The following is a 15160-nucleotide window of genomic DNA, read 5'->3' as shown; positions in this document are numbered from 1 at the left end:
CACTGTGGGAAGGGAAGGGGAAGAACAAGCGCACTGTGGGAAGGGGAAGAACAAGCGCACTGTGGGAAGGGGACGGGAAGAACAAGCGCACTGTGGGAAGGGGAGGGGAAGAACAAGTGCACTGTGGGAAGGGGAGGGGAAGAACAAGTGCACTGTGGGAAGGGGAGGGGAAGAACAAGTGCACTGTGGGAAAGGGAGGAGCGTCATCGGGCTGGAAGCCCATGCGCAGTCCTACCTGCAGAGGGGGCACTTCTCACTCCGGAGACAGCCTGTCCCTACCTTCATGACACAGTCTTCCACATCCTGTCTGCTGTTAAACCTTGGCAGCATTTCATTTCTAACCAACAGACGGGTGAGCACCAAGCAGGGACACTTGTGATTCCAAGCTCTCCTAAGCAGCATGGTATCCTCCACTGTCTGCAGTCTCCTGCCGCTGCTACTCCACACTTTCCCTTGGGGAACTGCCCCAGTCTCTACTGCTCTAACCGACTTCCATGAAGGCTTACAGAGTGCTTACTGAGTCTCGGGTGCCATGCTGCATGCCCTCACATTTAATCTTCTCAAGGACCCAAGAGAAATGGGTCAGAGAAGCTAAGACACTTGACCAGATCTAGGACTTGAGACACTACTTTGCCAACAAAGGTCCATTTAGTCAAAGCTATGGTTTTTTCAGCAGTCATGTATGGATGTGAGACTTGGACCATAAAGAAGGGTGAGGGCCGAAGAATTGATACTTTCAAACTGTGGTATTGGAGAAGATTCTTGAGAGTCCCTTAGACTTCAGGGAGATCAAGCCAGTCAACCCTAAAGGAAATAAACCCTGGATATTCATTTGAAGGACTGATGCTGAGGCTGAAACACCAATAGTTTAGCCACCTGATACAAAGAGCAGACTCATTAGAAAAGACCCTGATGCTGGGAAAGATTGAAGGCAGGAAAAGAAGGGGACGACAGAGGATTAGGTGGTTGGATAGCATTACTGATTCAATGGACATGAGTTTGAGCAAGATCTGGGAGATGGTGAAGGGATAGGGAGGCCTGGTGTGCTGCAGTGCATGGGGTAGCAAAGAGTCAGACATGACTGAGCAACTGAACAACAACAGCAGGATTTGAAACTTCAGCCTTCTTTAGACTATAGCATGCATTTTCCAACATAAGAAGCTTACCTAGTAGTAGCTGGTCAGCTAACTGCAATACCATGCTAATAAAGCCAAAATCACCAGTCCCCTAGTTTCCATTAGAAACCTTTGCTCTGTTTTAAGGCCAAAGATCTTATTTCTTAATAAGACAGCTCTCAAAATGAATATAGATATATACCCACATTCATCATTATCATTGGAAGAGCTGAAGTTTACATACCACTGGTGGTGGGCCTGAAAAGACTTTGGGAAAATACTTACTGAGATTAGTACCTGGAGTCTTCTTAGTCCATAACCTGTTTCAGCAGATGCAAAGTTTACAATGGTTTTAACTCACAACCAATTCTTTATGAAATAAAAACAAATTTTCCTAATGTATGTCACATAAACTGAAAAGGTTTTGCTTCCTAACTGGGCTGTGAGTTCCTTAAGAAGAAGCACCCTGTAAAAAAGATTTGTTTATAAGCTAGGCCTGGGTGATAAAAATAATGGGTAGAAATAGCCATTAGGCTATGAAAAGACATGGCGGAACTGTAAATGCATATTACTAAGTGAAAGAAGCCAATCGGAAAAGACTACATACTACATGATTCTAACTATGCAACATTTTGGAAAGGCACAAACTACGGAGACAGTAAAAAGAAATCAGTGGTTTCCAGGGGCTGGGAGGGCAGGAGGAACAAACATGTAGGGGAGAGAGGACTTTTAGGACAGTGCAGTTATTCGGTAGGCTACACTAATGGTGTTTACATGCCCATTAGAAATGTGTCAGAACCCATACAAGGTAATACATCACAGTGAGCAAACCCTAAATTAAACTCTGGACTCTAGGAGATTATGACCAGCCAATGTAGATTCTTCCTCCTTGGAAGAAAAGCTATGACAAACCTAGACAGCATATTAAAAAGCAGAGACATTGTTTTACCAACAAAGGTCCGTCTAGTCAAAGCTATGGTTTTTCCAGTAGTCATGTATGGATCTGAGAGTTGGACTGTAAAGAAAGCTGAGCACTGAAGAATTGATGCTTTTGAGCTGTGGTGTTGGAGAAGACTCTTGAGAGTCCCTTGGACTGCAAGGAGATCCAACCAGTCCATCCTAATGGAAATCAGTCCTGAATGTTCTTTGGAAGGACTGATGCTGAAGCTGAAACTCCAATACTTTGGCCATCTGATGCAAAGAACCACTCATTGGAAAAGACCCTGATGCTGGGAAAGATCAAAGGCGGGAGGAGAAGGGGACGACAGGATGAGATGGTTGGATGGCATCACTGCCGTGATGGACATGAGTTTGAGTAAACTCCAGGAGGGAAGCCTGGCGTGCTGCAGTCCATGGGGTCGCAAAGAATTGGACACAACTGAGCCACTGAACTGAACTGAATGGATTCATCAGTTGTAACAAGTGTACCTCTCTGTCACAGGATGTTGATGGTGGGGGGGGCAGTTGAACATGTAGGGGGGCAGGTGGTATACAGGAACTCTCTGTGCTTCCCACTCAATTCTGCTGTGAATCTAAAACTGCTTTGAAAAACAAAGCCTATTTAACAACAACAAAAAAGCAGTAGGTGGCAAATGTCAAAACGATCATGACGAATAAGGAGCCATTTACAATATAATGAAAAGACCAGTTGTCCTTACACAGTTTTAAAAGGTGCCTCTTAAAAGGAACATTCTGTACAATTTTTTAAAAAGGCACATTGACCATAACCTGATGACATGATGTGAAATAAAACACACCTTTGTCTGAGCAGGGATCTTGTCCTGTATCTTGCTCAGCGTTGTGGTTTCCACTCTTGGAGCAGTACTAGTGAACGGTATCTTTGGAATGGGCCGAGACGTGGTCAGCTCTGGACTCTCTCCATCCTCATCAGCTCCTGGAAGAATAAGCAAAGATGAGCTAAGCACATGAGTCACGACACAGAATTCTACAGTATCTGGCTACATGGTCTAAAGTTGATAATGACAGAGCCATGTTTTTTCACAATATCTACTCCTCAGGAACTTAGCATAAACCTTCCTGCAGTCTTCAGAGTCTGAAGAAGTGACTTCAAAGTGGATCTGTGGGGAGTCTGGCATTTTTTCTATATTATTATTATCCCGAATGTTCTCGAGTAGCCCTTTTAAAAACAATTTATTTATTTGGCTGCATCAGGCCTTAGTTGTGGCATGAGGGATGTTTCACTGTGGCACACAGACTCTCCAGGAGTGGCCTGTGGGCTCAGCAGTTGGTGCACCCAGGCTCTCTGGTTGCAGTGCATGGGTTTAGCAGCTCCATGGCACGTGGGGTCTTAGTTCCCCAATCAGGGATCAAATCGATGTCCCTTGCGTTGCAAGGTGGATTCTTAACTGCTGGACCACCAGGGAAGACCCTCAAGTAGCCCTTCTTTTGCTTGTGTGTTCAGTCTCCCCTCCTCAAGAGATTGCTTCCCTTTGATGCTGAAACATGCTATATTTTCCATTTTCCATCACAACAACAATGAAAAGGGAACACCGACCCTGTATGTGGGTGAGCTGCTGCACTTCCTCCCCCATTTATAGCCAGACTTTCTCAGTGGGGTTGTGCAGACTCACCAGCTCCTTCCCACACCACCTATTCCACTCTCTGCTCTACTCCCCCTAGTCGACTGTTCCCAGTCATCACACTGCTGGCACTGTTTTCTTAAGGTCACCATTCCCCTTCACGTACCATATCCAGTGGCATTTTCCAGAGTGGTCCTCATCTAATTGAACCTCCTAGTATTATTGGATGCTTGTCAACTCTCACCTCCTTTCTGATGCACTACCTTTGGGTTTCTATGACTCTGATTTCCTGGCTTTCCCCTCACCTCTCTGGCTATTTCTAAGTCTCCTTTGCAGATTCATTGTCTTCTACCTGGACACAAAATATGAAAAGTTCCTTAAGGCTGAGCCCTAGGCTGCACCTTACTCTACACTTTCTCTCTCACCCATGGCTTCTGTTACATCTAAATACAAATGAAACCCAAACTAACCCAAGTGGTTCCCTTCTACCACTCCTCCAAAATTTAGACCTACATATCCACCAGCCTACTTGGCATTTTCACATGAATGACTCAAAGGTAGTAAATACATCTCGGTCACGTTCAAATAGAACTCATGAAACAGACCTGTGGTTGCCAGGGGAGAGAAGGTAAGGAGGGAAGCATTGGAAGTTTGGGATTAACAGACGCAAATTATCATACATAGAATGTATAAACAACAAAGTCATATTGCCTAACACAGGGAGCTATATTCAATATCCTGTGATAAACCATAATGGAAAAGAATATTGAAAAAATATACACAACTGAATCACTGTCATACAGCAGAAATGAATACGATGTTATAAATCAACTACACGTCAATAAAATTTTTAAAAACTAGAACTCATGATTTCCCTGCCTGTCCCTCTACAAACGCAGTCTTTCCTCCTCATGTTATCTGGCAGTGAGCGGAACCTTTTGTTCCTGTAAATCACAGCTCTGACTCCCTCCCCTCTTCCTCACCACCACATTGAATCTATACCCAGTTCTATGGATTTTACCTTCTTTTTACGTCTCCACTCTAAACACCTTTCTAGGGTTCCCGGGCTTCCATCGCCATCCAGTCTTCCCATAATCACCATACCTCCCTTCTTCCTCATTTCCTTCCAGTCCTCTGTGCACAGACGGGCTGCAACCCCATCACTCTCCCGTTTAAAACTGTACCAGTGGCACTCCACTGCTCTCAAGGTGAATATGAAATGCCGCCACCTCTTCTTGTGTGGTCCGGTCCTGGCCTACCTTTCTTTCAGTTTCCTTCAGCATCATTTATCCCGTTATCCCCTAGACTCCAGCTGTGGTCCCCTGATCTTCGGCCAGAAGTCTTTGCCTAGTTAATTTCTAAACCTCACCTCTAGACGTTAGCACAAATGTCATTCCTTGGAGAAGGGCTTCCTTCCACATTAGAGTCTTCATCACCTGCTTATTTAGCACCACCTGTCTTACCCTAAGACTGCACTTATCACAAGCTTCCTATGGCTGAGGGACTGCATTTGATTGGCTCCCCACAAGAGTGTCTAACAAAATCCCAACACCCCCAGGGGCTGGCCCGGTATCTGTGCGGTAAGGACTAACCACTGACTTCCAACTGGCACTATGTTTTTTGTTTGTTCATTTTGCCTTTTTACAAAAATAACATTTGAGAATTGTTCACATTCAAATACAACATTCTTTTTAAGTTGATCATTTGTCAAACTTGTAACAACTTTAAAAATTCAAAGTCTGTAACTCAAACTAACCTGCTTCCTCAGACAGGAAAAAATGATGAATAGCCCCAGACTCTGCATGGAATCATGTTAAAATAACAAGCAGTTCAAAAAATATGAGGTAAGATACTAGGAAAAGTGCAAAGCTATGAATATGACTCATTTTAAGTATTTTAATATATTGATTTCCTCCAGCATGTACACTCATTATTCAGAAAAAAAATGGTGAAGAGCATATTGAAATAAATATGGGATTTGGCATTAAACAAACTTAGTACTTATTCTGGCATTTATTATCTCTGTGACCTTGGACAAATAATGCTTGAGTTAGTTTCTTCATCAGTAAAATGGAGCTAACAACTAATTCTCAGAGGTGCAAACATTATATATACATATATTTGAAAGCATTCTGTGTACATAAAATGTTACGTAAATGTAAGTCATTAATAATGATGGGTCCAAATACACTGCTCTCTCATATCAGCTTCCCTGATTTTCCATCAAAATTTTATACATAATATGACTGATTTGCTTCTTAGGAAAAAAATTCAATGAGAAAGGAAAAATTTTCAATTAAGGGTTTTCGAGACTCTTGGCTTACAATAGTTACAAATACGAATCGCCAAATTAGGAGTTTGGAGAATTTGTTGTGAAAGAAGATATTTTATAAAGTAGAAAATTCTCTCAAGTTAGCACTTCTTAAATTAGATGAGTGACCCACCTCAGGTGGCTCTTCCACTGCATTTATCATCTTTATTAAAAAGATTGACCCTCTTGCCCAAACCAGAAATCTGGGAACTCCATTGATCACATCCCCTTCACCCCTGACTTTCAGCTCTCACTGTCCTCTGTGCCTGAAACAGCTTAACCTTGAGCCCAAAGCCTGTTTCCACCTTGGAAACTCTCCTGCTTAAACTCTCATTCCTAAAATCAGTGTCATCCCCTCTTTCTCCATCATGGAACTATTTTAATCTGCTTCCACTGTTCACTGAGTCTCTTCTTAAAAAAAAAAAAAATAACATTTTCTTCTACTTCCTGAAGAAATAAATCTTTTAAAAATATAATGCATTTTTTTTTCACAGATGAAATTGGGAAATAGAGAGTATAGGAAGGAATAAATACGATTATTTCATCAGAGAAAGCATCGTTAGATTTTATTTACTAAAGTGTCCCTAGCACCTAGAATGGTGTCTATTTCCCCATGTTATGGGTCATTATTAAACACTAGTTGAATGAATTGAATAAATATCTGCATATCATCTCATTTCCTAATGAGTTGTTCATTTCTGACATGACAGTCTCACTCTCCAAGGACTCTTGCACTCTCACAATGTTCTTTTTTTATAGTATCCTCTTCCTGTTTCAACATTAAAGCACCTTATCTCTCCAAATTTAATAAGTTTTTCTCTAAGTTCTCACTGTGAGTTTCTGTTCTCTTCCAGTTTGGAGGTATAGGAAGGTCTTGATCTTTCAGACATTTACAGCTCTCCTATAAATGTCCAGGGAGCCTTGGTTGTCTTCTCATATTTACGAGGGAAAGGTTGAGCAGCTGACTAGAAACTCTGAGCACACAGAAGAAGTCTGTTAAATGCCAATGTCAGTATTTCAGATTTATTTCCTTTGAGTTGGTTCAAGTCCACAGACAGGGTGAAGGCCAAGTTCCGGGAACTGACTTGGAGAAGACAACTGGAAAAATCTCTGCATTAACCTAAGCATTAATCTAAGAACTTGCTCTCCCTGTTTTCAATGTGGGGCCCCCATCCCCAAATGTGCCTGATACATTTCCAGTCCAAAGACCCCTCTATTTTTCCTCTCCAGATAATAAACCTCCAGTTTTCTTCTCAGATCAGGAGCATCAATCCCTTTGCTGCATTCTGATGGGAAGGAATTAGGGAATCCACTTACTTTCTTTTTTTTAACTTTTTATTGTATATTGAAGTATAGTTGATTAACAATGTTGTGATAGTTTCAGGTGGGAAATCTACTTAGTTCATAAACTTTCAGTCAGTCATCCTGAGTTCAGTACCATCTTTACCCTCCATCTAGTGGCGTGAATTCTAGGGCCCTGTGGGGACTCTGCCATGTGTTAGTTTGCTTCTTTGCTCTCCCATCCCTGCACCGTCCGCACCCCACAGCTGGCTAACTCAGCTTTCTCATGCCTGCCAAGTCTGTTACTACAAGCCCATCTGCCTCCCAGCTTTCAAAACACTGTGGCCTTTGGCTCCTATACTGTTCCATTTGTCTTCATGAGTTTAGGCCCAGTTCATTTACAGGCAGTTTAGCTGGGTATTGGAAGGTATATACCTTCAATCCACCACCTTTACCCAGAATTCTGCATTTAGCTCTTACACTTTTGTTGTATAGCACCTTCTTATGCTATATCATCCATGACATGGTGTAACAATTATATTTTTTCTCATTTCTACATTTTTCTCATCTGACTCTTGGTTCCTTGAGTACAGAGACCTAGTTTTTCATCTCTGTGTGTCCAAAGAATATGGCCAAGCATCTGGCACACAGTGAATGTCCATGAAACATTTAAGCAGATGGTTGAAGTTTTCATGTCTGTCAATGCCCACCCCTGAGTCCACATGTATAGTAAGAGGATGATGTATCTTCTCCCCTGGGAGGTACCCTCTGGGTCTTGGGACATTCCTGCAGGCCCTGTGCTCCTCTACTGAACAGCATGACAGCACTGAGAACAGAGGGAACATTGGTCAAAACCCAGGAGACCCCAGTTTCCACCAGGGACTGTGCATCACCGAGGCAGGGTCTCCCCATCCTAGAGTGGGGTTTCAGGACACAGGGAGGCAGCAGAGCAAAGGAGTGAAGAGAACACACTCCCAAGCCCGGCTCCCTAGCCCCTATCCCAGCTCCATTTCCATTAAACAGTGTGATCTGAGGCAAGCTATTCAATCTCCTCAGGCCTTAGATTTTTTCATGTGAAAAACAGAGGTAACAGAATCTGTCTTTATAGAGATGTTATAAGACTAGGAACAGTGTCTGACATGCAGTAAATTAGTAATAAGTAAAGGGCTTTACAAATTTTAGTTATATCTTCTGCTACCTTTAAGCTGAAAATCAACATCCCCAATATAGTGCAACGAGGTTTCCAAAATCCAGAATGATACACTTCTTTGCAGCAATGATCTGCCCAAGGTTGCAGCCGAGGCAGAGGCAATGTGGGCCCACATTTAAGTCTGAGCTCGATCTGTCTGATGAGTGGTTCAGGATTTCAAACTACCACTTCAATCCCCTTTCATCTGGATGGGGAACATGGGGGGCTTCCAGAGGAGCAGGACTGAATCTGCATTCTTTATATTAAATTTAAGGACAATCTTAGCAGAAATCAGAAAAATAACTTGGACAACCTCTACAAGTCTCTAACAACTCTCAGATTCTAAGATCTGTGAAATGAGGACCAAAATGTATGTATAGGTATATTTCCTGAGACATTTTGAAGAAGACAGTTACAAAGCACTTTTGAGGTGTTAACAAAAAAAAGAGGTGCCATGAGCGAACAATATTAATAGAGTTGTGGGCTACAGAGAACAACTTTTCACACTCATCCTGCGTGTGTGATATATATCACTCTCCCCAGAATAACTAGGGCTATTTTTACAAGAGGACTACATTGTAAGCTCACTGTTAACTAGGTCGGCCACAACCCTTCTTCTTGTCTTTCTCAGACTTGCATTTTCCAACCTAAGATACTCATTCTTATATAGCTAGATCTCTCCCAAAGACACAATTTTAATTTGCTCTGGGTTATTCTGAAGCCCACGCTGATCTGATTGTGAGACATCTACATTCGGCATTTATTCAGTTGCTAACTCATGTCTGACTCTTTGCAATCCCATGCACAGCAGCACACCAGGCTTCCCTGTCCTTCACTATCTCCCAGAGTTTGCTCAAACTCATGTCTATTGAGTCGGTCCAATGGACCAACCCAACCATCTCATCCTCTGTCATCCCCTTCTCCTCCTGCCCTCAATCTTTCCCAGCATCAGGGTCTTTTCCAATGAATCGGCTCTTCACATCAGGTGGCCAAAGTACTGGAACTTCAGCTTCAGCATCAATATTCAGGGTTGATTTTCTTTACGATTGACTTGTTTGATCTCCTTGATATCCAAGGGACTCCCAAGAGTCTTCAGCACCATGGTTTGAAAGTAGCAATTCTTTGATACTCAGCCTTCTTTATGGTCTAACACTCACATCTGTACATGACTACTGGAAAAACCATGGCTTTGACTACACAGACTTTTACCAAATGTTGAATGTAAAATGAAACTCAAATCAAGGAAGATCCTGGATAAGACTTGCCTAGGATGCTGCTGACCTCACCTTCCTGATCTGATCATTAATACATGCACAAGCTCCTCCTCTTTCTCAGTTTCCTGGGAGCCAATCCTGGCACAGGTGAAATATGTCCCAGGTGTGGGAAATTGATTGCAAAATGATCAAATCTTTTCTCTTTCTTGTAGTGTTTTCCTCTGCACTGTGACAACCCTACGGGTCCCTTCACTAGGAAGCAGAGTCTGGGTTGGGCCTACGACTGGCTTTGACCTATCAAACATGGTAGTGAAATTGTGCCCATTCTAAGCCTTGACTTCAAGAGCCTTTGCACACTCCTACTTGCTATCTTGGGATCTCTGTCTTCTCCCTGTGGACAAATGGCTGGCCTTCTGGAGAAAGAGAGCCCATAGTGACCAGAGCCACGTCTGCCCGGCTGCCCACAGATATGACAGAGCCCAGCAAGATGAGCACACTCAACCTGCAGCTGACCACTGACATGGGAAAGAGCCCAGTCAGGCCACCTAGATTGCCACCCTGAACAATAAGGAGCTAAGCAAAATGACTGTTGTTTTTAGCCACTACACTTTGGGATGGTTTGTTACAAGGCATTACTGAAGTAATAGATAACTGATACACCACAGGAGTTGAAGATATCAGTGTACAATCATTTTACTTGGCTACTGCATTCTCCCTCCTACTTCTGAGCAATACACTAGTAGTAAGAAAGCATAACTCTTCTTGGTCTCATCTATAAGCTTTAAGGTAGGGTTGGCAGTTTTATGAAACTAGTATTTGTGGGTGGTTTTCATGACATCACTCTGATAATCTTGACAGAACACTGACTACACGCCAAGCAGCAATCTCAAAGAGTTACAGATGTATCAACCCCTTAAGATGCATGACAACCCGATGTGGGAGGGATTTATTATCATCTTCCATTCTATAAATGAGGAAACTGAGGTTCAGCCAAATTAAATATGTTTCCAAGATGTCACAGCTCAAGTAGCTGGGAGCTAGAATTCACACCCAGGCACTGAGCGTGCCCTTAACAGTTATGCCTCCTGCTTGCTTCCCTGAAGCACGTTCCAATAGAGTGTGAGTGTATGTGTGTGTAAGAGTGTGTGTGTGTGTGTGTGCACATGCATACACAAACACAGAGATCAGAGATGAGCGTGGATGTAGCTAGCCTTACCCGAGCCTGATGCAGAAGCATAGTCATCATCGTCAATAGGATATACTCCTGAAGCTTCTTCAATGGAGCTGTTGTCGAGGTACATGTCTTTATCAGATGTCAGCTCTGCCCGCTGAGAAAGGAGAGAGAGGGGGTAAGGATGATGGGAAATTAGGAAATTAGTTTATTCATTCATCTCACTGTTCAGGCTTATACCTCAGTGACTACCTGTTCCTCTTTCCTGTTCCTTTAAACCAATTTTTGTCCCTACCTTTCCTTGGCACACCCTGACAAGTCACATGACGTCAAGGGTTGACCACAGACAATGCTCCTGAGGGAAACCTAACCCGGTGGATCCTCAGAAGATGCCTCAGAAGCACCTATCACGGGCTTATTTCTTCACTTCCCACTAAAGCTGTCTGAGTGCCAGTGGCCCCAGTGCTAGCTGGAGCCATCTGCTTTCCCAAAGTCACCGTGAGGCTCCTTGACTGGAAAAGCTGCAAGACAGTCAACTCATTTAAGACTTCCTTGGGGATGTATTAGGGTGCTTGGAAAAAATCATCTCCCAGGGATGTGTCAAGGTCCCTTGGACATTTACAGGCCTGGCCACACTCAGAGAGGCACCAGTATGGCCAGGAGCTCTCAGGGGCCGTGCAGAGGCCAGCACCACACCCCACCAGGAGCAGGGCCTGCGAGGCTGTGGACCAGGGCAAGCCCACCGCGAGCCGCATCTGGGGCCCACAGGCTTAGTGGAGCCTTAATGACAAATGCAGATAAACCCACAGGAGTGCATTCTTTTTATATTCCTGGCACTGGGTAACAGCAAATCACACACTGAATAGGGAAAGGGATCATTCACTAAGTTGACCAGTTCCACAGCTTCTTAGCTCTTCAGTAAGGGTTTTAGTATTAAAATTCAATCTAATCCTGTCAAGAGAGTCATTTGCATGAAGTGGAGGCTGAGTAGATGTATAATTTTTCTTAAATGGTTTCAGTAAATTGATATTTTACCACCAGTATCCCATGACAGCCCAGAAACAAATACAGCAGCCTGTAAGCCTCTAAAAACCCCTCGTGTTTGAGAAAAGGCAGCACTCATTATTGTCCTATTTTTTAAAAATCAAATGGAATGTTTGTTTTTAACAGGAATGACAAAAAAAATGTTTCCCTCATTACAGTGGCTTTCATTAGATTTCCTTTTATTGATAAAATAAAGCCTTCATCTGCTCCAGCTGTCACTGGACTGGAACCTTCCACGGAGGACGCCGGGGCCACCCCATCACGGCACCACTTTCTTCTCTCGGGTTTTGACAGCTGATTGTAGAGACCGAAGTATCCTAAACCCAAGCTGGTGTCCTAAACCCAAGCCGGTGTCCTCCAGGCCTCAGTGACAACTACCGTGAAGGTATGGATGCCCGCTTTGCTCAAGCGGCCACATCAGCACGTTCTGAGAACTGACACCTTAATGAGGCCCTGGTTTCCCAGTAGCCTGGCCGGCAGGCACTGAATGACCACCCTGAGACAAGAGTGTGCTTGAATTTTCCTAGAACAGTCAGAGCTTAACTCTGCCCTCTGAGGCCATGCTTCATGATAGCAGTCTCCAAGGCTTTCACCAGTCCAGGCCGGGCTTCCCAAAGCTCGTGAACCTACAGTATCAGGAGCCGTGGGTTCCACAGCCCCACCATCGGCGTCACTGACCCTGGCAGTCTCTTAGCTCCTACGAGGGCAAGGACTGTGCTTCGTACGTCCTCAGTTCACCCAACCCCCCACAATCACACCATCTGGGGGGCAGCAAGTGCTCAGCAAACAGCACTTGGGCCATTTGCTGTCCTATGTGTATTAAACTTTGTCCTATGAACTCCACCGGCAGAGCCCTCTCATTCTTTCTCTCAAGTCCAGTCTACAAAACAGGCTCTGTTTTTTCAGACCTTCCACGTCCCCTTGTTAGAAACTACTATTTTGGATTTTTAGCCTGTGAACAATTGAAGACAAAGGCTCGGTGTTATTAATTGTCTGGTGTGCATTGCCCTGTGGCCCCTCAGCAGAGCACACTTGGAGAAGGCAGGGCCTCAATGACCTAAGCTCTCTGGCCCTCTCGGAAGGCATGGGGATTCAATAAATATTTGCTGACTGAGATTACCTAAAACAAACTGGCCTTTGACTCAGGCTTCAGAGTTAACACATGTCACGAGTCCTGGGGGACTCCTACAGTTGATATCTTTCCATCTGAAGCCTTGGAGACCATCAGTCCCAAACTGTACACGTGGACAGGGACCTATTTGCGCAACCTTGAACTTAAAAGCAGAAACCTGTTTGCCTTTTCTCAACACTGAATGATTTTTTTCCTCTTGGCTCTGTCAAAGAAGTTGGAGGTGGCACGGGCCATGCGAAATATTTAATCCCTACTTGTAAACTGCAAGTCTATTCATTAGGTGACCCAGTTGCTAGATGGGCACGTCTGTCACACGCACAGGCAGATGGGCCAAAACACGTCTCCCAGGGGACTGTGGCCACCTCACGACTCAACCACACAGGCTGGCTTGACAAGCAACTCACTTCTCTATGACAACCAGCTCCTTAGGAGGAGGCTGTGGGACCTGAATTGCTATAAGACTTGGGCTCAGGACGCATCTAAAGAAGCTGGCACCCCCTCAGCCCCTCAGGCTCTGCGAGGCTCCAGGGCAGTCCTGGGGCTGATGGGATGTTTACTGTGCTCGAGGGCAGCTAAAAGGATTTGTTCCTCCATTGTCTGATGTGGTACAAATAATTATGACATCACACTAAAAGTTATCTCCTCCTCTGACATCAGGGGCACCAAGCACCTAAGAGGAATTGCCAATATCTATCCTTCCATAGAGAGCTTCACTGGCGGCTCAGCAGTAAAAAAATCCAATGCAGGAGTCGCAGGAGCTGCACATTTGAAAGATCCCCTGGAGGAGGGCATGGCAACCCACTCCAGTATTCTTGCCTGGAGAATCCCATGGACAGAGATGGGTACATGGACTGGTAGGTACAGTCCATAGGGTTCCAAAGAGTCAGATACAACTAAAGCAGCTTAGCATATGCACGGGCGCACACACACAAACACACATACACACACACACAACCTTCCATAGTCTGATCTCATATAAGCAGGCTTCTTTTCCCACGGTAGCAGATAACGCTCAAAGAAAACCTCCACTGTCTTTTCTTCTAAACAAAAAATTCTTTGCAAACATGACAATTCCTTTGGTGAAGACTCTACACTCTGTGCAGAAAGGATTGCTGCAGTTAACATGCCCAGAAAGGGAAATGAATTCTGCACTCACATCCCCTGGGGGCAAGACACGCATCTTTCCAAAAGCCAAGAAAAGGGGTGACTCAAGACTACGGCTTCTGCACCAGCCAACTGTGATTTGCCTCACTAAGCAGAAAACCCCAAGACACACGGAACACTCTTGCGTTCGATGAGACAGAGCCCCTGGATGAAGGAAACCAATGGGGAGGAAACGTGCAGAGGCCCAGCTCGACGGCAGGACTTCCTATCGAATTTGTCTCACTGGGGACTGGCCGTGACCGAGGGGCAGCATCAATACTGTTGGCTAACAGGGCTCAGAGTACAAGCTGGAAGAAAACCAAAGCTGGTATTTCAGACCCTTCTCCCCTCAGCTGACTCGAGACATGCTGTGGGAGAGCAGAGGGAAGTTGTGGAAAGCACCACGGTACAATGAAGAGGGAAAGCAACCGCAGGACACAACGGAAGTTCAGCCATGGAAACCGAGCCCCGAGCTACCTCCACAGAGGAGGTGATGCCTGAAGGCTGGAAAAATCTGCCTTTGTCTCCCAACTGTATCGCTTCCTCCCTGCCCTCCAAACTGCAGCAACCATGCCATGCTGGGCCTGGACCATTACAAAGGCTTCCTTCCTCAGCCACCCCTCAGGGCTTTGTCTTTGAATCCATCATCTTGCCAAGGGACCATTCTTAAACATGACCACACTGCTCCCCTGCTAATATAAAAAACCCTTTCTTGGCTCCCTATCTTCCACTGGATTAAAATAAAAACTCCTTGGCCTTGAAAGACATTCTTCCACTACACAACCTCACCTGCATTTCCAGTCAGTTACTGCCACTTCCTCCACCCAAACCCCAGGTTCCATGACACACACACACACACACACACACACACACACACACACACATCAAAGACAACAAAAAATCTCCACTCAGACCTGGTGACATCAATTTACTTTATACAAAACCTCTAAGAGGACATAAACTCCTCCAAGGACAGAAAATTGAGGGGCTCGCGTACTTGAAGATGATGAAAACCAATAT

General features: G+C 44.5%; 1 protein-coding gene across 1 annotated transcript in view; it reads right to left on the bottom strand.

Annotated features, from left to right (window-relative positions):
* SDC2 (syndecan 2) overlaps window positions 1-15160 on the bottom strand; it is a 123364-nt gene that overhangs the window by 8982 nt on the left and 99222 nt on the right. Inside the window, exons 2-3 of the mRNA XM_018058255.1 lie at window positions 10867-10978; window positions 2873-3009 (exon numbers count right to left, since the gene is read on the bottom strand). Coding sequence (XP_017913744.1) covers window positions 2873-3009; window positions 10867-10978 — 249 coding nt within the window. The remainder of the gene's footprint in view (window positions 1-2872; window positions 3010-10866; window positions 10979-15160) is intronic.

Source organism: Capra hircus, chromosome 14 (genome assembly GCF_001704415.2).
Source record: "Capra hircus breed San Clemente chromosome 14, ASM170441v1, whole genome shotgun sequence".
Lineage (NCBI taxonomy): Eukaryota > Metazoa > Chordata > Mammalia > Artiodactyla > Bovidae > Capra > Capra hircus.
This window is presented reverse-complemented; position numbering and strand designations above follow the sequence as displayed.